The following is a 22,690-nucleotide window of genomic DNA, read 5'->3' as shown; positions in this document are numbered from 1 at the left end:
GAAATGAGGCTGGGTTTTACATCTCACGGTTGCAACCTTTTCATGACGTCGAGCCAGTTGTTTTGGTCCCCTCTGCCCAATCGGAGGCTCCTCTCACATTCTACCGGAGCCGAAATGGATCTCTTCATGCAGCGGCTCTGTCCTCTTGTAAGGACCATAACGCCCTTTGTCGGGGGCTCTGTGGTACCTGACTGCTGCTTTAAACAGCAGCACTGACATGGAAACCCCATTACAGCTGCAGAACGATTTCTTTCCAGAACAGCAGTTCCAGCACTGTAAGTACCAGCACTACTGCGGGCGGGAGGATCGGCTCGGCAAGCAGCACGACCAATGCTGCACCTGCAATAACTGCACCTGTGATGCGAGAAAAAGCCTCGTCTTTCGCGGGACGTCGCCGACCACTGTGGGAACTTTAAGGACACCTTCGGAAACGTCTTCGAGACAAGGTTGTCAGTACAGCGTCTGCGAGTTCACACCCTCTAGTCATGGTAGTTCATCCAGACATCATCATCCTCACCATCAGCAGCAGCAGTGCCGCGATCGGCAGCGGGGCAGCCTGGGCAGCAGCCACAAAGACAGTAACTCCTACAATGAAATAGCCATGAGCAGCTGCAGATACAACGGCGGCGTAATGCGGCCGCTGAGCAACTTGAGCTCGTCCCGCAGAAACATACACGAGTTTGATTCCGAGTCCCAGCCATTGCAGCCCATCTCCGCCGCAGATGCGTCGGACACTCTAGTATCCAAGCCGGAGAACAATTCCACCACCCTGATGCCTTACGCATCGGGAGACGGAGGGGGAGGCTGCAGCCACAGCGGCGGCAAATCGGGGAAAAAGAAGAACCAGAACATTGGGGAAAAACTGGGGCACAGGAGGGCCTTGTTTGAGAAAAGGAAGCGCCTCAGCGACTATGCTTTAATCTTTGGGATGTTTGGGATCGTTGTTATGGTTATAGAGACTGAACTTTCATGGGGAGCCTATGGAAAGGTGCGTATTTACTCCTAGTCCATGTCTTGCAGTCCCACCTAGACTAGAGGTAAATTAATGGCACGTGACTGACGAAGCAAGTCATTTACATTAAACAACTTCTGCCGAAAGTGTGAAAGAGAATGAGGCTGTTTAAGCAACGGGAGTCTGGGCTCACTGTACAGTGTCCCGTGTAGTCACATCCTCCTAACACATGCAGGCCAAAAGGCCCACTGCTGTCCAACCATGAAGGGGAATCCCAATAATACAGGAAGAAACTGCAATGTCAGAATTTGTTGCAGTGCACCTCAGGCTCAATTATTAGTGCATCATTTTCCTGGATTTTTGGATGCTGGTTCACCATGTAAGAATATGTTGTCATGCCATGAGGCTGTCTTGTTTGGCTTCAGTGTTCTTGCTCTTTTGCAGGAATCCCTGTACTCATTAGCTCTAAAATGCCTGATAAGCCTTTCTACAATCATTCTCCTGGGGCTGATTATCATATACCATGCAAGAGAGATACAGGTAAGGCTGAAACACTTTTTTCTTATTTTTTTAAACTGTTGATTTTGCTAAAGGACGCAGTCTGCTTTTCCAGCAAATGTTTCATCCCATTCAATAAATGTTTAATTTGTCGTTATATTTCTACACAGCTGTAATAGTGAACTTTTTTTTTATCATGTCACAAGTTGGTTTTTGCAGGTTAGAAAATATTCTGCAGGTTATTTATTGATGAAATTTAAGAAAGTAAATGCCCCCTTGTGAGAGCAAGTGTTGATTTCAAGCTCGCTGCATATTCAATGGAGTGACTTCCTCGACATTAAAATTTTAAACACATGAGGCTCTAACAACTTTACAGGACCCAGAAATAAGTTGGTTTCTGAACTATGAGTTTATATCAAAAAGTCTGTACAGCTCTGAAACGGCATAAATGATGGTAGAGGTTTTCCCACTGTAGGTTGTAGTAGACTGGTCGTCATCTATTTTAGCCACATTAAGAGTTCAATATACACTTTTATAATATTCAGGGACTCCTCACAGGGCTCAGTGGATGAAAGATTGTCAACCTCTCCTGAGATGTTTCAACATGGCAGTTTTATGACCTTGCCTCGGAGCATTGTTGCATTACTTACAGTTCTTCCTTCGCTTCAGCACTTGTCTCTTTGTTGAGCAGCAACTAAATTAATGGTGCCACTTTCTGCGGGGTGGACATATGTTCCCAGAAAGGTTTCATGTATCTCAGGCATTCTTTTCTGTTTGTTAATGAAATCCACTCAAGGAAAACTTCACTTGAAAAGAAACACAACTCAAGCATTTTCTCGAATGACGCCATGTTTAATCATGTTAATGGATTTTCCTACATTTACACAAGTGGTGACTTTTAAAATGCCTTCAGCTAAATTGTAACCAGCATCTGGTCTTTTCCCTTCACTCGATTAATTCTCGAATTCAATACCTGTTGTTATTATTTTGTTTTTGAGAAACAAAACAAAAATATTACAGTTGGATAAAACAATAGGTTCTTAGCTTTTGCATTAAAAGTTGCATGAACTGCAGGATGTTCCTTCGCCTTGTTGGTATATTTAGTAGTTACATGTCCCAGAGGAGTATCAGTCATTGAAATAGCCCAACAGTATAATGTGTCACCTCCTTCAGATCTCTCATTGTAAACCTTTCTTCATAAATGATGACAGAAAAAAGCACAGGCATCATTATTTCCACGCACAACAGAAGCGTTTTCATTTTGCCTGCATACACTACTGTTTATAAATTAAAAGACATACTGTAAGTTTGCACAAACAAATCAAATTCATTTTGTCCTCCTTTGGCTTCTGCACCTTTACCCAAATACTTCATAAATTACTGAATACATCAGCAGAGTCTTTTCACGGTTTACTTGTACGGATACGAAATAATGAAAGAACTTCGCTGTGACTTAAAGGTGCCTTCTTTACACTGAATTGATACGGCTTGTTTGGTCGCTGTTGACACATTTACTTACTGTCATGATACAGCAATGCAGCGCTGGATTCAAAGAGTTTTAAAAAGATTTAATCCTCACACATTAAAAGTGTCTCTAAAGCGTCATTACAGGTCAGCTCCAGTGCTCGTTTGAGCTCTAAAACAAGCTCTTCTTTCCAGTCCTATAATTGTCAGCAGCTGTATATTTACCCAACAGGAGGGCTGTTCAAACCTCTTTGATCCACACTCCTCTGACAGTCACGTCAATATACAAAACATGTTTCACCCTGGATAGCTCTCTTCTCTTCACAATACAGACATTTCATCCTTTGCTGACCTGGAAGACTTTATTAAGGCAATTGTTTGCCTCAGAGTTGATTACTGCAATTCACTTTTCACCACATGTCCACAATGACTGAAGTGGAGCACATGGATGAATCAGAAAACACGATCAAGTCAGTGCAGTCTTACTCATCACTGCTTCTCTGTAAGTGTACAAGTTGATTAGAAGGTCTGTCCTCTGGTTCACCAAGCCCCCTTTGACAGTAACCATCAACCAGGTCCTGGAACTGGCTTTGTCTTACTATTCAAATCCAGTTCAGAGAGTTTATACTTCAACTTCCACCACACCAGCTGCTCCTTTCCTTTCCCTGCCGGAGGCGCTTTTGTTTCTGTTGTTACTAGTCTGTCATTACTCGGTTCCTGGAGAATGACATATGTGCTGGCGCACACTCACTCACTCACACTCACACTCACACACACACACACACACACACACACACACACACACACACACACACACACACACACATTAATTAATTCAAAATCTATCTTTCTAATGACACACACACATGCTCACACAGAGCTGAAATGTGTGTTTCCTTCTGGTTTCCTCTGAGTCTGTGCCTCTTGTTACTGAATACAACGCTCATGACAAACTGTTTGACCGAAAACATTTGCTAAAAATATTGTTTAACTTCATATGTGTCAAATTTTATGGTAGTTCAAGTCAAATGGGCTCCAGTCCAGAATTCAAATATCACAGAGTAAAGTTAATCCATGACTGAGCTCTACTTAAAACTCAGAAATTATAAGTTTGACTTTGTTTGTACAAGCTTTTTAGCCTTGTCAAATGTTTATCAATCTAAATTTTAACAGAAAATTTATTTTGTGAGTATCATTTTACATTATCAGTTTTCTATGTACCCGAAATTGTGTTTCAGATTAAGCATCGTACTTCCATAAAGTCAGAGGACTAAAGGTTTAGTTAAAATACTGGATCCTTCATCTCCTATTATGCCTTTTTGTACAGTAACATTGTTTACTGGGCCTGTAGGTAAGAGTTATTTTCATAATAAAATAATCCGGTTTTTTTGAAGAATTGTTAATTGTTTTGTTAAATAAAATGTTGGAAATGCTCAGCACAAACTTTCACAGCGCCATGTGCCAACCTTTCATCAGATAAACAGTCAGAAAACTAAAGATAATCTGTTTACGATGATATAAGCGATGCGCTATCATGCCAAATTGTGTAATACACTCAACCGTCCACTAGAGGACAGCGTGGCAGTGTCACAGTTTTGCCTTGCCTCGGCGTAACAAAAATCACGTGGTTAGGTTCATGTACAAAAACATGATAAGGGTTGGGAAAGGATTTTATTGAACTAATCTACATTGTTTTGTCATGGACTCCATGACCAAGTACAATCCGAAAAATGTACCTAAAATTTTTAGAAGAACACACTGCAGAGAAATGGCCCGAAGAGTTATACTACTACATATAGTGTACGTGTAAACCATATTTAACCCAACAGTTTAAACCTCAAAATGAATCTGTTGCCAATTAATTTTGCCATTCCATGTTGGAAATGTTGCTCCTGCAGTTAAATAGATTATGCATGCACATCCATGTGGACTCACAGATGCCTGTCAGATGTAGAGGCATAAGTCAGGAGGATGAAATATTGCTCTGCCATTTTCTAGCCTTTTAAAATCTGATTTACTTGTCAGGCTCGAAAAGACGGTGCCCTCTGATTTTTATAGGGTAACACAACACAAAGTTTTCTCCTCAGAGTGACTGAAAACTGTAAAGGTCAGGTCAGACAGGATAGAAGTTGGACACCAGCTGTCATTTAAATTGTTTGGAGATACATCTGCTGTGCTACATTGGCAGTGATGGGTGACCTACTGAGCCAAGTGCATTAACAGAGAGAGACAGTGTTTCCATGTTGTGCTAAATGGCCTTAGATTTGTCCCAATGTCTACAAGGAGGAAAAAAAATAATATGAATGTTTGGTTCCTCTTTTTGCTTGTTCAGGAATCTTGTTTTGGGCCCGATTCAGCTCCAGTGATGTCGTTTGTTGACAGTTGCCGATCCACCCAGGCGATTTTTAGACTTTTAAGTTCATGTGAGTTTTCTGGGTTGGCAGGCTTGCTGTGCAGCACGAGTAGGAATAGAGAGGTTACAGTCTGCAGCTCTTTCCTAACTTTGATTTGTCATTTCCTGATATCAGCTACAAGCTTGGATCCTCTTCCTGCTCTCACTGCTGAGGTAGTTGATGAGTTCAGTCTTTTCCCAAGCAGACAGAAACTGACAATTTGAAAGTTTTCTCTTCTTCTCACATCAAAGACTCTTTGCCGAGGGGCATTTGTGTTAAGGCCATTGCTGTGTCACTGTACCTTGTGATGACAGTTCTGCTGAGTTTTCTTAAACTAATGCAAAATGCTTTGGGGCCCCGTTCTGTCTTTGATGTGTACTTTTGTGATAAAAGTCAGTGCTGATGTTTCACAGCCGCACAATATTACATTTTACAATCTACAGAAAAGATAAAATAGCAACACATCGTCCAAACTCCGCCAGCAAATCATGCCGAAGCCTAAACTTGGCTGCGCTTGTCAGATCACCCCTAGGTGCTGTGTATGTGTCAGAGATATGGTGTAACAGCAGGAGACGCTCTGCATTTCTCAAAGTGAAATCTGTCCTCTACCTGAGACTCCAGACTGGAGTCAGATAACCACCACTGGCTGGTGACCTCAATGTTTTCACTGAACATACAGGCGTTCAAGGACAGAGCCTCCCAAAGAGCTGAGAATCCTAAAGATGATTTATTGATGGTATTTACTAAATTGTGCTCCGCATGTGTCTTTAACCATGGAGATGATTTTAGATTATTAATGTGTGCGACTTGGCTGCGGCCACAGCACTTTATAGAAAAGAGATTTATTTGGGCTTTTACTTTGGCTGAACTGTTTTACTTTGCTTGAATTGAAGAATGCGTACGCAAATGCTAGACTTAATCTCAGAAACAAAAGCAAACCAACTCTGCAACAGCTCCAGATTTACTCAGCAAAGTGGTCTCTTAGTGGCTCACTTTGATATCATAAATAAAGCATTACATTAATGTCTAATTGGACTGAACCCCTCAACCTAATTCACTAATGAGATTGAGCGATTTCTATTCTCAGTGACAAGATATATGTTCCCATCTCCACATTACACAGATTAAATATTGAGCTGCACTCCATTAGTTATATTGAGAGTAGTGAAACCAGTAACCAACCCAGCAAGCATCGCAGGTGAGCTCCTCTGAGACGGTACAGTGTAGACGCAGCACAGCGGCAGGCAGGGAACGATCTTAGGACATATTCGACTTTATAGTCTCTCAACCTAACATGAATAGACCTTTCAAATGATGAGAAAGGAACATGCACTCTCAGGAGATTAGATTGTATTTTGAGTCCATCAGAAAACAAGCTGAGCGAAGCCAGTGATGCCTGGATTTGTACTCAATTAGAAAGTCACCGTATTGGCTTGTCTGTTCTCTGAGCTCGGCTGTACTATGCAGGGGATTAAGGTGTGTGCACTTGTACTTTACTGCCACTGTGCAGATATGTTTTTTTGCAGAGCAGAGGCATTTTGGCCAGGTTTGACTTCTCTAAAGGCCTGTTCGAGACTTAGAGTTAAGGTTCGGACACATCGTCACGTATAGATGAGATACAAACATGTGCAAGTGTGATTAAAAAGGGTGACAAGGACTAGTTCACACAAATTACAAAATTTGTGGTTTCTCACTTTTAGAGGTATCTTGCAATGGTGATAGTTTTTAGTTTGGTTTTTGATTTAATCATTTATCTATTGGACGTGTTTTGGTTCTGCGAGGTTTCCAGATTAGCAAGAACATTGTTTCAACAACAACTTTTCACAGACATTCATAGTCTGCAGAAAATAAATCCCAATGACTTTGGTGATCCCCTAACTTAAAATAAATGACTTGACACGTGTGTTTTAGTGAACTGTCTGGACAACTATTGGCTAGATTGTCGTTGAATTTGGGAGACCTTCACGTTCTCCTCAGGATTAATCATAACTTGGACCATCCTTTCATTTTTCATGTAAAGCCACCAATTTAATCGATCCAGTACTTTGTTTTATGACCTTTTGCCAAACCAAAGCCTCAGCTGTACTTTGTGTCTGCTGCTAATTAGAAAAAGTTAAGCATGTTAAACAGCTAAACTAAGACAATGAACATGATAAACATAGTACATGTTGAACATCGGCATTTTTAACATGGAAGCATGCTAAAGTTAGTATTTAGCTCACTAAATACAGCTTCATGGAGATGCTAGCATGGCAAGTCTTGACTAGACGCAACATTTCAATATCTCTGCATGATGGGACCACCTGTGTGTTGCAGTTTGGGTGAACTGATCCTTTAAGGCAACAAAGTCAACATTCAGATTTACAGCATTCGTCAACTTCCTTTACACTTTATTCAGCATGTCCATCACATTTGTGCAAGTTTCATCCTGAAACCCATGTTGACGCAGTTTGTGTGACGTATGTCTAGAACTTTTTACTCTATTTGAAAAAAATAAGTGGTGTGGTGTTTTTAATCAGATGACTATGATTAATTGTAGGTTATGTTGGAATCATTATTAATAATTGTGCTTCTGGACTCGTGATTTATGTGTAATAATTTGATAAGTTGATTTGATCTGGTGCCGATAATTTGACCTTTTTGAACCTCGATTAGTTGCGCGTTTTAAAAACTCACTTTTGCCAAACCTCAGACATCCACGTAGCTTTCAGCCTTTTCTAAACATGAGATGAAGCTGGTTCTAATTTTAAGTCATTTGATTTGCAGTATTTGAATTGTTTGCCAACCTGCGGTAACTAATTTAAACGTCTGTGGCTCATCAACTGTCTGCTTTAATTGCCGACTCTCCGCGTCCTCCTCCGTATCTTAACTCAATTGAAAACACACTGAGTTTAATGTTTTTCCGATGCAGCTGTCGTTTCCTCCACGTCTCTGTCATAACTGCTGGTTCTGCTGCTAGCATGGAATATTTCATGCTCTGGGGTAAAGGGCCCTTGAGTATTGTGTTTCAGGTCATCCATTACCATAATTGCTTTTACTCACCAAGTAGGCTTTCCTTATGCAACCTGCTTTTAAATGTTTAATTACATTGTTTTGAGGTAACAAACTTTGAAACGGCTTTTGACAGGACCGGTTTGTTGCTTGAAATGTAAAATAAAACGTGGTTCCCGCTGTGCGCAAACAATAGATTTAGCTGCTTTCAGAGCTGTAATTCTGTAAGTAAGAAACCGTAGCGGAGTGCAGTCACAGCTTGTGTTTCCGTGTCTACATTACACTCACTTGGAAAGCCAAACAGGACAAGCTGTGGTTAGAGTTACACACTTCTCTGACAGATGTCAGTTTGTTAAAGGAGCTCAGTGTCACTCATTTGATATGAACAACTGCCTCTGAAAATTTAATTTGTGTGTTTTCTGTGTTTGGGGGAAGCTTTGATTGTAGCTTTTAAATAAATATAAATGAGCTGCAGAGGCATTGTGGGGCAGGTGTACCATTTGTTCGGGGACATGTGTTAGTTGTAGCCTGTTTTTTGTGTGCGCGTGTGAGGTGCCAGGCTTGTTGACAGTTGATATTTCTTGTGCAGTCGCTCTTTGACATGTAATTGGATCAGAAGCTATAATGAGCGTGCCGTGCTCAGTGAAGTTTGTGTGTTAAAGTGAAGCGTTTGAAGCTGTAGTATCGGAGGGTCTTTGAAGCTGTCAGACTGTAATATGTGGAGCATTCATGTATGTCTGTTAGAAAAGTGGCAGAGCACAGTATTATTGATTTCTCTCTGCTTTCTTTGTCCTTGAGTCGAATACGTTGAATGGGAGATTTCTCTTGGATGTGAGAAATATTACTTTTTCAGCAATTCCATTTTATGTAACCTGTCAGAGCTAAATTTACAATCTAGGTCAGTGATCCCATTAGCCCTTCAGGAGTGGGACAGTTTTTTTACTTAAATATTGAGAAATTCCAAATTAAACTAAATGGAGAGTAGTTGGCAAAATGCTGGGTCGTGATGTGTGCTGCATTTTGTGCACATTCTATTTATCATTGTAGTAAAAGGGCTGTTTTGCCTGCTAGATTAACGCCTCCACTCGATTTCAGGGACTGTACGAAAGGGTGAGGAAGGGGGCTCAGTGTCGATCTTTGTTCAGACCCTCCCTTTGACATGGAAAAATGGCAACACACACACACAACACACAATTTTTTTTGGCGCCACCCTAATTTTGATCTTCATGACAGCAAAATGTTTAAATATAGCCCATCAGGGGTGGATTTATCAACTGACAACATTACAATAAAGACAAAAAATGGTTCATTTTGTTTAACAGCCTTCTAGCTGCTCTATTTTTTTTAAACCATAAATGATAACTTCTGAAACGTCCGAAGCTTTGTGGCTTCAGCATCATAATAAATTCCATGCACCAAATAGAACATTGGGTTCTGCTAAAATGTGTTATATTACAGGTTACCTGCATATATGATATATCTGACTTTACCGGAGGTCTGTTAAGGTGTAAAAAAAAAAGAGTGAAAGTGACCAGTGGTGGCAGCAAGATTAGATTTGTAGGCTACTGTTAACTTCTGCATTCCCACAGATGGACATACGTTGACTAACAGAGATTCATATTTTTTTGCACCAAAGTTACAGACACAACACTATAGACTGTAAATACAAATGGACGAGGTCTCTGGGTCTGATTAGGGAAGGCAATGTGAAAGTGACATAAAGTGCAATATCATTGAGGACCAGTAGCGGCTGGCGGCAATAAAAACTGACACCAACAGACCCCCATTCAAAGAATCACCTTCCCTTATGAAATACCAAGTCCATCATTTTTCCACAAATCATTATGTCATTTTCCAAAATTCACTCCTTCTGATCCATGTTATGGTGGCCCTTCTGAATATAATTCCATCATTGATCGATTGATTAATTAGATCATGTCATGTCCCACCGCTTGCTCCTCCCCAGCTTGTCCAAAAAATAAGATTACAACAGCCAAAATGCCAGACTCAAACCTTCTAAACGACAGTTCGCAAACCAGTGTTCAACGTCATGGTGGGTTGCCTCTGGCACAACACCGCCATACTACTCCGATTAGCCTATTTGCATCAAAATGTTAGGGAGAGCACGCAGCTAAAAAAAACAAAAAACAACGCAGACTCTGCCGATGTCACAATTTGATTTTCAAGGGAGCATGTTAAAAAAATACGAAGCAAATCATTTAGAAAAGAATTAGTGCGTACAGGATTACAGCGGCTAGCGCCACTGACCGTTGGCAAGTGAAAATTTGCATTTGTCTTTGGAGAGGTTAAGTTATATCCCTAAAAAGTCTACTATAAACTAGAATCTAACAAAATAATGTTTTTCTTCATGTGGAAAAATACTTTTATCATCCATCGCTCATCCTAATGATACTTCAGATTTCACAAAACAATTTCTGACATCTATTCACTCTTTTCTTTAAAGTAAATCCTGTAAGAAATTCATGCTCTCTTAAATTTCAAACAGCCCTGGTTTTGAGAAAATACATAGCCTTCCCCCTTTACTGACCCCACCTCCCCCCTCTAATTATTTTTTGTGCAGTCCCTAAAGGTAGAGAAGGAGCTGAGCAGGCAGATGAGCTGACCTGTGCACAGTGATATGTTAAGCTGTAAGCAAAAACATTTCTGCATATTTTAATTTTAAATTATTCATAATTCATTACCAAGCACATTAAGGAGGTTTCCGATCAAATGTAAACGTGCAGTTTTTCTTTTCACTTTAAAAAAAAAAAAAAAAAAAAAAAAAGGTGTCTGCCATCATGACAACAACAGCCACCGGGAAACCTCGCTGGTATCTGCTGACAGCAACATTTTGTGAAATATCTACTGCCACTTGTGACGGCTTGAACAGGCAGAGGACCTTGACATGATTAAATGGATAGAGCAGGAGCAGCTGTGGAGGAGTATCAGCGCGGTGTGTCAGAGAGAGGAATTATTTAACTAATGCAGGGGAAGTTAATGTGGTTTGATATTATTTAATCTGCAGCCCACACCAGCAAATCTAAAACTGCGTAAGAGGAGTGAGATTGAGATCTACAGTCACGAGCGTGGTCTGACATCACCGTGAACGAGCCGGTGACGGTGGTCATGGGCTCGTCCATTAGTTCAGGGTGAAAACGGTGTGCAGTGAATCTTCTGACCGAAGATAGCCGCAGATTGGATTGAAAGTGATGAAGCGGAGGGAGTGGGTGAACGAGAGGAGGGAGCAGCAGCAGCAGCAGAGGTGACCATGTGAGGAAGCTGCTGTATATGACAGAGGGCAGGGTGGGGAAGAGTGATGAGGGGTGTTGAAATCCACTCACGGGTCCCCAGTGAAACGGCCCACCTTCTGGTCGGGGTGGCCAGGCGATCAGAACCTAATGCTAATGTGGAGGCGGCAGATGTTCTCATCAGAATAACACTTTGAAGTCGAAAAAGCTTACTGCATGCTGCTAATGTAACGCTTAATTTAACACGTTTTATTTTTATAAAGGAATTTTGAGAGAAATAAAGGGGGAATTTGTGGCAGAATTTTGCTTTAAGTAGTAAAGAAAAAGAAAGTTTGGTCTCATGCTTTACGCTTTGTAATGTCTTCAAATGTCTTGTTTTGTTCAACCAAAAGTTAAAGACTGAAAACAATATTCAGATTACAACAAAATAAGACAAAGAAAAGCAGCAGGAACAAAAGCGTTGGTCCTTTTCTTTTCTATTTCCGTTGATTAGTTTTATGTTAATCATCTAATCAAACAATTGTTTCTACCTTCCAGATAGCCATTGTGCTCCATCCATTTCACTTTAATATGAACATTTTTAAACTTGCTGTTGTGTTAAACTTGCAAGGAGCCTGAGATACAAATATTTCCAACAAAGCAGTAAAAACCCATTTAAACTTAAAATCCACTGCTATTGTTTGGAGAATGTAATCAGAAAAACAAAGGCACGATATTTTAGCCTTCATCAGATATCCTTGGATATATTGATGGTCACTTCTGTCCTTGGAAGAGCGTAGCATCCTCCCCTGGTCATACGAGTTATTTTTCATTTTACCGCACTTCACCTCCTCCAAATGTTGCTCTCAGCTCAGGTCTTTAGCAAATTTGGCGCAGGAATGTGATTTAATGACTTGCGGCCATTTGTGACTTATTCTTTAATGGGTTTAATGATTTCCTGTAGCTCGCTGTGTCAACATGATGGAAATGTTCGCTGTCTTTTACCCTTCATCGCCCTCACCATGCCCTGTCCTTGCAGCTATTTATGGTGGACAACGCAGCTGACGACTGGAGGATAGCCATGACATATGAGCGCATCTTCTTCATCTGCCTGGAGATCCTGGTGTGCGCCATACACCCCATCCCAGGGAACTACACCTTCACCTGGACAGCACGCCTGGCCTACTCCTATGTGCCATCCAAGACGGATGCAGACGTGGACATCATCTTGTCCATCCCCATGTTCCTGCGGCTGTACCTCATTGCTCGTGTCATGCTGCTGCACAGCAAGCTCTTCACTGATGCCTCGTCCCGCAGTATCGGTGCACTCAACAAAATTAACTTTAACACGCGCTTCGTGATGAAGACCCTCATGACCATCTGTCCCGGCACTGTGCTGCTGGTCTTCACCATCTCGCTATGGATCATCGCTGCATGGACAGTGAGAGCTTGCGAGAGGTGCCTGGATCAGTTTCTCACGCTATGCTGTGCTACTCAGCATGAAAGATAGATAAGGCTTAAAAATAGTTTGTGTACACATTTCTTAGCTCACTCTGTGTCTGAGCATCAAGACGGATTTAAACATGCTGTAAGAAATCGCTGCAGAATCCTGTCAAAACGTCTGACGTTATGTACTGCAATGGATTAAATCTTTTTCTTTTTCTTTTATGAAATAAGAATTAGTCAGAAGGTAAAGCTGGGGGGCATCAGTTTCTGCAGGTGCATGAAGGTTGGTCAATCTGTTACATTTATTATTTATTACAGGTACCACGACAACCAGGACATAACCAGCAACTTTCTTGGAGCCATGTGGTTGATCTCAATCACGTTTCTTACCATTGGATACGGGGATATGGTCCCCCACACATATTGTGGAAAAGGGGTCTGCCTCCTGACTGGTATTATGGTGAGTACAGACTGGGAGCTTCACTTGTTTAACTATTTTGTATCTCCTTTTAGGTAGTTTGAGAAAGTGCTGAAAGACCTTACTATTAACAGGAAGTAACTGATATGCTGCTAATATTTCCTGATGGAGAGAAATGCTGCCAATTAAATGAAATAAATTAAAATCAGTTGTATATTTTTGTCTGTCCATTCTTGTTATTTCTTAGGGTGCTGGCTGCACTGCCTTGGTGGTGGCTGTGGTGGCGAAGAAACTGGAATTAACCAAAGCTGAAAAACATGTCCACAATTTTATGATGGACACCCAGCTAACAAAAAGAGTAAGTAAAACCTCTACTCTGTAAAGCTGACTTCACTCGTGTTTCACCTCTCTGCAAACTTAACCAAATATCTTCTTCTTTTTTTTTGGTTATGTTTTTGGCACTTTAGGTGAAAAACACAGCTGCGAATGTTCTCAGGGAGACGTGGCTCATCTACAAGAACACCAAACTGGTGAGGAAAATGGACCACGCCAGAGTCAGGAAGCACCAGAGAAAATTTCTCCAAGCCATTCACCAGTAGGTGCCGCGCTCTTAACCCTGACCTCGCCGCTCATGTTGGTCTAAAACCTTTTGTCCGTCAGTATGTTCATTTGATCCACCAGTGCAACGCAAACCTGAAATCTGAATTGTTTGACACCTGTAGCAAAATTATGTGCTGCTCAAGGATCTTGTATTTCATTACCATGTTTCACCTGACTCGACTAACTTTACAGATGTGATAATGAGCTGGTCTGCTGATTCTGCATGTAAAATATGCAGGGGAACTAAGTTTATGCAAATATTATTCACTGCTACACTAGAGATTCTTGTAAACCACTTATATTAAAACACGGGATGAATTGTCATTATGCAAGAGACATATTTTATCTGTGGAAAACTAATTTTTCCTTGAAATATTGTGAAACTGCAGAATTAACAGCAGTACGATATTGATTTCACTCTCGCTCGCCTTTTGCTGTCAGATTTACTCTTGTGTGTCTCGTTCGCTGTGACTCAGATGTCAGGATGACCTCAGGGCTGACACATTTGGGTTTCTACTTCTCTAGCGGCTGGTCAGACATTTACCTGTCAGCTAGTCTTTTAGTGGGTCCCCACGGACCCCCAAAGTGCCATCTTACTCCAAAACAGTATTGATTTTAGCCTCACCTCTCTGTTGTTTTTCTTCAACCTACAGTGCTCCCCAGTACATCTACTCTGTGGCTTCTTTCAGTGACTGGCAGTCAGCTCAGTGGTTTATTTAAATAAATAACAAGATATACATTGATTTTGTTAGTATGTAGCTTAATACTTGAGTAAAATGTCATCCGTTTGTATGTTTGTTTGCTTTCTGTGGTTGTATTCATGTATAGGGGTCTTAGTGGTCTCCTGTGTGCAACTTTGATTTGTTCATGAATCTTTTGGACATACATTTGTGTTTCAAAGACATTAAGGTGTTTAATTACAAGGTAGGGGAACACCAATACACACATACTGTCTGCTGCTGCTGCAACCCGCATCCAGATTTGTGCAATTTAATGGTGTTTTCTCATCGTTTGAGTCATTATGCCCTTGCTGTTGTATCCAGGCGATTTGCAGCAGTGATGACAATGTCTCATGTCCACCTCCCATTCTCTAGGACAGCCTAATAATGGAAATTGCTCAGAGCTAAGGCTAAATCTATAAAGAACCAGTATACGGTGGGAAAAAGGCACGTCCAGCTCTGTGTGCAAGGACAAATACTCAGCATGGTGTCAACATCCTCCCTTCACATCTTTGTCTCATGAAGCTTTTGTTTTGTTTGTGAGTTTTTATGCGCCTTATCTGGGAGAGTTGTAAGTGCGACCTGTAGCCTACATGCAGGGTGCGATACATAAAACTCTGAATTGAGATTAATATAGACGAGAGAGGGGCCCTGACAAGTGGAGGGTTGTAAAAGGCCTCGAGGCGTCCTTGACCTGTCACGAGGAGATGGTAAACATCAAGTCAGATCCCATCATGCCGGTCTCTTCTGGTCAAAGCTGCAGGGCAGCGTGAAAAATGTGCTCGTATGTGCTCATCGGTCACAGTAAAGAACGTGAGGTGTAAACTGCTGTTAAATGGAGCCGTAGACGCTGTGAGGCACTGTCTCTGTCGGTGAATGTTTTACTGATGCTGAGAGGAAGGCTTGTTTTTATTTACTGTACTTCTGATAACCAGGATGAGGATTAAACACCGAGGAATGACACAATGGGACAAAATAAATCAGAAAAAAAAAAAAAATAAAGTGCTGCCGCTCAGAGGTGCGGTGACAGAGTAGCGATGAGGGTTACAGCAGCCAGACTTGAGCAAACAGATTTTGCCATCTGAATATGTTTAACTGATGTTGTAATAATTCATTTGTCTACTTCATGTTTCCTTTTTTTTTTCCTGTTTGTGTCGACACAATGCAATAGAGCTCGAAAGTAAGTCTTCGCCTCACATGTAGATACAGACCTGTCGTGTGCATGCTAACGAGAGCTTGAACCCAATAATGTTACTAAAAAATTACACTCCCTCATTTGATAAGTGAAATTCATGCCTCAAAATGTTGTAGTTTGCAATCAGGCCGATTGTTTCACAAGACATATCATGATGTTGCCAGAATATTACATTATTTAAGACGCTACAAAGGTTTTTTATTAGCTGACATTAGTCTTACGTTTTTCAGACAATCATCAAACAGATCTATGTAACCAACAAGCACCTTTTTACGCCTCACTGCTGAACGGACACGTGCTCCACATTGTATACACACCCACAGATGCATACTAAGTGAATTTCAATTATCAGTGATGGAGGGTGTTTTTCTTTCCATTTTTGCATGGATGTGATGAGACTTTGATCTTTAATCAGAAAGCCACTGATTAAACTCCAATCAACTGTGTTTTCACATACCGAAGGATGACGACTAGAGCTCTACCAGGAGACAGACCTGCACTAGCACAAGTATTTAATTTATACTCTGCCTAAAAGTCATGCTACGCAACTGAGCAGTCATGCTCGTACAGATCAGGGCTCAGGGTCATCTTTCGGCGAGTGGAACCATTGTTACGCCTGTTGCAACATTTGCAGCCACATTTTCTACGTTTCACTGTTGGATGACACAGTAGCCGAGATGCTGATCCAGTGTAATTATGGCTGGTAAACAAGCATTACAACAAAGAGCTGTCATGCACAAATTGGCAAAAGACGCAGCGTAAACACTGCCGAGGTCACTTTGTTGGTACACTTTACCACACCATGGACATGATGTCGCACACATGCAGCCAAATGCCTTACAGAATGTCTTTGGCCATAACAGCTGTGAAATCAAGAGTCTCAGTACAGTCAGACAATCCCCTTTGGGAACGCTGTCCCTTTCCATCCACAAGGTTGAAGTGGGAATCATAGCAAGGAGCAGCACACTGAGTGCTTGTTAGCTCAGAGATCAGTAAATTGGGGAAACAAGAAAGTGACCTGTGAGGAAGGTCAGGGCAAAGCCTCCGAGCGATCCCGTTTGTGCCGTAGGGGCTGCAACTGTGACCGACAGCGTGAAGCTGTCAGCAGAGACAGAAAAAAAAAACACGAAAAAAAACATAGAGGCTGCAGAACATTCACCCTGTTCATTACGCTGAAGGAAAATTTGCATTTCTTTCCACAATGAGATAAACGGAGGTCATGACAAACAAAGCAAGTCGGGAGGGTAAAAAACATGGAGCCGCACTAACCGAGATTGGCTCCACAGATTTGGTGGGGTATTGAAAAGCTTAGCCTAGCCGTTTTCCCCTGATGAATAGCAAGCAGATTTAGAGTGCCTGTTCAAAAGGAGAACTGCCCACGAGGAGTGATTGACCGAGGAATAGAGATATAGAATATAAAAGACAGGGTAAGTAGACTGCCTCATCCTGACCTCGATCTGCCCTGCGCTTCGACCCCATCTGACAGCTATTGGTCATCCAACTGTGAAATGTATAATTCTAACAGGTCGTACATGAACTGCAAAACCATTTAACACTGAATATCTATTACCTTTCATAATTTTAGACAGACTACCTCCTTTTGTTTTGTTTCATTTATTTACTTGAATAATAAACGTGCTCTTCTGCGATAGTATTCTGTACGTGTCTTTAGAGTCTGCTCTGTACAATGCATTCCGGGCCTCAGTTGTCAGGACATTTTTCCCTCGCCTGTAGTTTCCTTTAGTGACTCCTGTGGCACCCTCTGTTGGTCTAACCTGTCATCTTCCCTCCACATTAGCCTTTGTTCAGGAAACAGGAAACCGATCTTGCATTGCATGGGTGTTTCACAGCTAATTAGCAGACTCCCCAAAGGCCCCTTTAATCCTTCTCTCAATCTTCCCTGATGTTTACATTTGATCCGCACACATCCTAATGATCCCCTCACACTCAAACTGCATTCATGTCTCAGTTAGTTATGGGGTTTATCAATATTATTATTATCGAAATATGAAATGTGGGCAAACTTGCCGTCGTGATTCCGTTAGTGTTCTCACTGTAATTTAGCAGGCGTGGGTGATTCAGAGGGGAAAAAAAGACTCTTTAATATCCTGAAAGCACGTGTGGTTATCACTCCATAAAACTGCACAGTTGCTGTTTTTGAACCCCTGAGAGGATGAATAAAAACAGGCTTTGGAGGCCCAATTAAACAGGAGATGTGAATTATTTAAGCATGTTGTATGAAGTTTTTTGTTTTTTTTACAGACTAGCTCGTAGGATTTTTGGTTGGGGGAAAAAAATGGGCCGTTTTGCAGGCTAGTTTATCTCAAGTTAACCGTCACTGGTAAAAGTAACGTATAATTTTTAATGATGCAAGATTATACGAATTCCTTTAAGCGTCAAACTGTGTTGATCTTAAAATTTGTCTCACTTCTAATGTCACATTTCTTTACGTTTATATTAGAAAAAGCTGCCATCTAAAGGTTAAACAACCAAGTGCCATAAAAACACCGGTTGATATCTTTGGCTTGTGAGTGACTAAATAATTCAAAAGCTTAAACAGAGCGAAAGTTGGTTTAACCAGAAGAGGAACTTTAGAGAAACAACGCTGGCCCTTTTTGGTGTTTTACATTTCAAGTAGATATAGGACTTGATAAACGCTGTTTACACAGCATAGGTACTCCGACACGGATCCCCCGCATTCCTTTAGTACGGTTGTATGTATTGGTTGAGTAGAACGCAGAGCTGATCTCATTCTCCTCCGTGGCAGCTCAGCTCTCCTCCTCTGTGGTCTCCTTTCCACTTGCATGCTGCTCAACCAAACAGATTGACCCCTGCAATCCCTGCATTCTCTACACACATCCTGTGCATGTCCTATAGGAGTGTTCTCCATGTGTATGCCTTGTGTGCGCACATGTTTTTTTTTTGTTTTGTTTTTTCAAAAATGATCGATTCTGATTAGCGTTAATTTTATTGGGTTCTGAATGGTCTTGTGTTCAGATTGAGAAGTGTTAAAATGGAGCAACGCAAGCTGAATGACCAAGCAAACTCACTAGTGGACCTTGCTAAGGTAAGCTAGACTAACAGTCTACTGCTGCATTGTACAATTGGGTTTTTCGTTTCTGTCCTCTGTGTGACTGAACTCAATGCATGCTAGTTCACTCGCTGAATTAGATGTGTTTTCTAATATAATCAAAGTCTACAGGTGTCAAATAAACAGACAGGCTTTTACATTTGTGTGATGATTCTGGTTGACTGCACCCACACTCAGAGTGCTCGGGTATGAAATAATAACGTCTCTTTATTTTACAGGGGTAAATTACTATCCCCAGGACATGTTCTCCTGAAAATTACTGAATGAGAGTGTAAAGGAAGTTATTTGGGTATGCAAAAAAAAAAACCTGCACAGTTTTTCACTGTGTGTATTCTCTGATGTTTGTCTCCAGATGCACTAAACTGAAGTCGACAAACCTTAGGGAAAGACCAGGCAGTGTGCCAGCCTGACACAGCAGAAACAGTAACCTGGGAAGGGAGACACACTGTGTGATCTGATGATTCAGGCAGAAACAGAGGCAGAGAAAAAGAGGCGAGAAAGGCAGAGCGCTTTGACATTCAAAAGTACGCTACAATCCCACTGGATTCAGGCCAGCAAGTCGTGAAAGGTATTAGTTAATATTGCCTAATCACTTCGTGCTGTAAAACAGCAGCGAGAGTTGGGATATGACTTTGGATAAAGGTGGCGTATGGCCAGTGCCACTCAGCTGGCTCATGAATTGTTGTTATAGGAGTCTGCAGCCACGGGAGGGCAGTGTAGCTCCAGTCTTTTACTGCTCTCAGTGGAACGAAGGAGCTGAAGATATCTTTGGGAAATGCATCGCCACTGCAGTGCACTGTGAAATTCCTCAAATCACAATGTATCCACTTAATTCATTATCTCCTCTACGGGTTCTTGTAGTCTCTGTTCACTGTGACGTAAGTGACGCAGCATTGGTTGAGTGTCGCTTCTTTCCCACAGAATTTGTGTCACTCTCCATTTACGCTGAAATACATGTCTTCAAATTGCAAAAATTGCTCACTCAGACTGCGGGTTAAAACTATCTCTGCCACTCTCCTCTCTTTTCGTCTCTCATTATCTTGTCCCGAAATGGCTTGATAGCGTTTTATTTTACGGTTGAAGTGGATTTATAATAACCCCCCCCCCTGTATTCTTGCTCCATCAGTTCTCTCCTCCATTTATGATGTTTGTTCCCTCGTGGTTTACTGGGCCTCTCTTCTTGCTCTCTAACAATTTATACCATCACTCTTTAATGTGTTCTTGTTTCATTTCATGATTTACAGATGAGGCTGACTTGGGTTATTTTAGCTCCACATGTAGGCCAGTGCTTGGTTGCAATTAATTTCTTCATGAAAGGAAAAAGAAGAACATCTGTAAAAGATAATAATTCCTCATGCTTAGGTATTCGGCAATCCACTGAAAAATCTCCACATCACAGGGAATTAAGGATTAATTTAAAGTAAGTAACCCAACACCGTGAAACTCTATACTATAACTGTCAGGTTGAGTGGCGTCAATGCTTCTTTAGTCCTCACTGATTCAGATAAACAACCTATCCCATCAGTCCTGCCTCAGACTGCCTCAGATCAGAAGAGGACAAGGTAAGTGATGGATGACATCGCCTCTAGGCTGCCAGGGATTATTAGTCTCACGCTGAATAATACCTCAGAAGGCGCCCTCGAGCAGATTCACTCTCTCTCCTCATGAGGAATGTGACATGGATTTCTCCGTCTGCTGTTGACTATTTTGGAAGACTGAAACGTCGGGGATTTAAAGAAAACAGCGGCTACAGCGTGTCTTTAAATACTGTTAACAGATGGCTGAGGCATCAACAGCAGAAAGCATCATGCGAAGTCAGCAGGCACCTTTCTTGTCCCCTTAAGGTCATACACTTCTGTACTCTGGTCTGTGTGGAAACACAAACTCCGGTAAAACGTCTGTATAAAATCTGTCCTTCTTGGTCAGTTTCTGACAGAAAATGCGCTGCGTCTCCAGGATGAAACTTTTTTTTTTTTTTTTTAGCATGAACAGAACTTAAACTGACCTTTCTTGGTGGGTGGTGGAAATTAATTTTCTGCTTTCAAAAGGGACAGTTGCTGGAAAATATCTGCTAACAAAATGGATAACACGACAGCACCACAATAAAAGCATTTGCGCCGGATTGAATACGGCTGGATTTTCATTTTCAGCTTTTATTTGTTTTTGTTTGTGAGCTGTGAGATTTGGCATTTTATGTCAGGTGCTCAAATTAAAGGACAGCTTCACATGTTTTCAACTCTGGCTTTAAACAATACACACATGCCTATATGTACACCGAAAATGTTTTTCTTTGTGTAATGGTTCCTCTTATTCATACAGGTCATAAACAAATATCTTCTTAAAGCAACAGTGACACTAACTGTTTTTGTTTTGTGTGCGTTACTGTCCCTCTGCTTTGTACCTTAACAAGTAAATACTCTCCACAAAGAGGGATGTTGGTACTAAAAACATAGCAATTTAAAAAGCCTGCACTTGATTTGTCTAACTTGGACTATGGAAGTTTCGTATTAGCTTCATCTGAACTTTCATTGCTTTTAATATAAGAGCCAGCACATTGTGGGGACTTTTTTTTTTCCAGGCAGTGTTTCCAAATAGAAAGCACAGTTAAAAATGCTTTCAATGTACATATGGGAATGTGAGTTTTATTTCAATATTCATTTTGTATGGTGTGAATATTTATTTAAGTATTTCTTTGTCAATTTTTGTCAGTTAGAATCTGTCTGAAGGCTGAATGTTGAATGTTTCCTCTCCTTTTACAGAGTGAGCTCAGAGCACTTTCAACGGAACAATTATTGAAGCGTTAGAAAAAAGATTGTTTTTATCTATAATCTTTTTATTGGTATTTTTTGATGTTGTCCATCAAAAGTAACACTAATTTGGAAAGTGATCGCATTAAGTGTGCTTCCTCTCTCCTGTTCCAGACTCAGAACATCATGTATGACATGGTATCGGACTTGAATGAAAGAGGAGAGGACATGGAGAAGAGGATTGCCCTGCTGGAGACAAAGCTGGAGACTCTACTGAGTAACTTGCAAGCTCTGCCCGGACTCATCAGCCAGGTCATCAGCCAGCAGCACAGGGACTTCCTGGAGGTGCAGCTCCAGCCTTATGACAAACACAGCCCTGAGCGCTCACAGTCAGTGTCCCGACGGAGGTCGTCCTCCACAGCACCGCCCACCTCCTCCGAGAGCAGCTAGAGTCCAAGAGGAATGCCTCCACTGAAGACTTTTGCCATCATATGGCCAAGTTGCATTTATCGTAAAGCCTTATGGTTTCAATAAGTATTATCCAAATTCTGATGACAGAATCCAAGATACTGGGGACAATGCATTTTAATGAATAACTTCACGCTGTTATTTGTTTTTTATTACCTCAAAAGATGTTGTTATCCTTGCTCTGGTGACATGACCACAAATAATGGCGCTTCCCTCAGTAAAAACTAAAAGGCCTATCGATGGGGCAATGATGAGAACTCTACTCCATCTCTATGCAGAGGTAGCCAGTTTTAGGTGGCAGGGTTACCAAGTGTGAAACTATTGCACTAAAATAGTGCTTCTCACAGACTTTGTGCTTCTGCTGGCTTGATTCAGTTGCTGTGTTCCTCAAAGCAAACTGAGAAACCACTGAGAAATCAGTCAGGGAGCATGTCAGTGACGTTGAGGAAAAGTACTGTGTTTGATGGACTGAAGTTAACCG

The 22,690-nt window shown here is 41.3% G+C and overlaps 1 protein-coding gene across 2 annotated transcripts; it reads left to right on the top strand.

Annotated features, from left to right (window-relative positions):
• The first annotated feature begins 118 nt into the window (after positions 1-118).
• Positions 119-22,048, top strand: kcnn2 (potassium calcium-activated channel subfamily N member 2). Of its 2 annotated transcripts, none has more exons than XM_069702851.1 (7): positions 119-988; positions 1,397-1,492; positions 12,565-12,983; positions 13,290-13,431; positions 13,637-13,747; positions 13,857-13,984; positions 21,916-22,048. In XM_069702851.1, exons 1-7 carry the CDS (start codon positions 218-220, stop codon positions 21,950-21,952), a joined length of 1,704 nt encoding a protein of 567 aa, XP_069558952.1. In that variant the 5' UTR covers positions 119-217; the 3' UTR covers positions 21,953-22,048. The 2 variants fall into 2 exon arrangements, with proteins under 2 accessions (XP_069558952.1, XP_069558961.1); XM_069702860.1 differs by lacking the exon at positions 21,916-22,048 and adding an exon at positions 15,880-18,916.
• Positions 22,049-22,690: the final 642 nt, after the last annotated feature.

This window comes from Brachyistius frenatus, unplaced genomic scaffold, assembly GCF_029030835.1.
Source record: "Brachyistius frenatus isolate BFR_SWC_R1_liver_20210118 unplaced genomic scaffold, ASM2903083v1 Contig_3, whole genome shotgun sequence".
Lineage (NCBI taxonomy): Eukaryota > Metazoa > Chordata > Actinopteri > Embiotocidae > Brachyistius > Brachyistius frenatus.
This window is presented reverse-complemented; position numbering and strand designations above follow the sequence as displayed.